At 42.0% G+C, this 1,327-nt stretch overlaps 2 protein-coding genes across 2 annotated transcripts; one reads left to right on the top strand and one right to left on the bottom strand.

Annotated features, from left to right (window-relative positions):
- Positions 1-298: 298 nt before the first annotated feature.
- On the top strand, positions 299-550 carry GNI_243840 (hypothetical protein; the record flags this gene model as incomplete). Its single annotated transcript, XM_011136410.1, has 1 exon — positions 299-550. One exon carries the CDS (start codon positions 299-301, stop codon positions 548-550), a length of 252 nt encoding a protein of 83 aa, XP_011134712.1.
- A 199-nt stretch (positions 551-749) lies between these two features.
- Positions 750-899, bottom strand: GNI_243830 (hypothetical protein; the record flags this gene model as incomplete). Its single annotated transcript, XM_011136409.1, has 1 exon — positions 750-899. The coding sequence occupies one exon, from the start codon at positions 897-899 to the stop codon at positions 750-752; it is 150 nt and encodes a 49-aa protein (XP_011134711.1).
- Positions 900-1,327: the final 428 nt, after the last annotated feature.

Raw genomic sequence — 1,327 nt, 5'->3', positions numbered from 1 at the left:
GTAAAGTCTTTCATATTAGTATCGAACCTTTACTGACTAATACATCTTTTCACAAGTTAGGATTTTGACTTAGAGGCGTTCAGTCATTATCCATCAAACGTAGCTTTGCGTCTTTGACTTTACAGTCAAACGCTTAACCAGCGGTTTGAATCAACGGTTCCTCTCGTACTAAGTTGATTAACTCTTTTGATGCGTGTATAAGTAGGATAAAACTAACCTGTCTCACGACGGTCTAAACCCAGCTCACGTTCCCTATTAACGGGTGAACAATCCGACACTTTGAGACTTCTGCAACTCAATGATAGGAAGAGCCGACATCGAAGGATCAAAAAGCAACGTCGCTATGAACGCTTGGCTGCCACAAGCCAGTTATCCCTGTGGTAACTTTTCCGTCACCTCTAGCCAGAATCTTTCTGGGCTTAAAGGATCGATAGGCCATGCTTTCGCAATTCTTATTGATGATACAAATCCGAATAATGCTAACTTTTCTCCTTTCGGTCTACAAGAGATTTCTGTTCTCTTTGAGTTAACCTTAGGGCATCTGCGTTGATGTTTAGCAGATGTGCCGCCCCAGCCAAACTCCCCATTTGATAATGTCCTCAGTGAATGTCGTTTACACTTTAGTTTCGCGTTTCTGCAGAGCAGATCCACTAATTCCGAGTGAGCAAAGCCACATTAGAAGCCGTGGTATTTCACTGTCGCATTAGATGCTCCCACGTATGCTACATCTTCCAAGTAGTTTTACAATATCAAACTAGAGTCAAGCTCAACAGGGTCTTCTTTCCCCGCTTATATTGCCAAGCCCGTTCCCTTGGCTGTGGTTTCACTGGATAGTAGTTGGGGACAGTAGGAATCTCATTGATCCATTCATGCACGTCATTAATTAGACGACGAGGCATTTGGCTACCTTAAGAGAGTCATAGTTACTCCCGCCGTTTACCCGCGCTTATGCGAATCTCATCACAATAACATTCAGAGCACTGGGCAGAAATCACATTGCGTGTATAGTTTTTCAACTTTACACAATGCTTTGTTTTAATTAAACAGTCAGATTCCTCTAGTCAACACCAGTTCTGGATATGTCATAATTGTGACTTAACAAGTTAAATCACTGACGTCCAGAGCCAATCCTTTTTCCAAAGTTACAGATCGAATTTGCCGACTTCCCTCATCTACTTTATTCCACTTAACCATAGGCTGTTAACCTTGGAGACCTGATGCGGTTTAGGGTACGGTTATCAACAATAGCAAATAGTAATCGAAATTTCAAGGTTCAAAATAGGTTGGCGAAAGATCCCATTGAGAATGGAACATGTCCGACTTTTTA

Source organism: Gregarina niphandrodes, assembly GCF_000223845.1.
Source record: "Gregarina niphandrodes unplaced genomic scaffold scaffold00812, whole genome shotgun sequence".
In the NCBI taxonomy this organism is placed as follows: domain Eukaryota; phylum Apicomplexa; class Conoidasida; order Eugregarinorida; family Gregarinidae; genus Gregarina; species Gregarina niphandrodes.
Note: the sequence above shows the minus strand (reverse complement) of the source record. Positions and strands in the feature narration are given on the sequence as shown.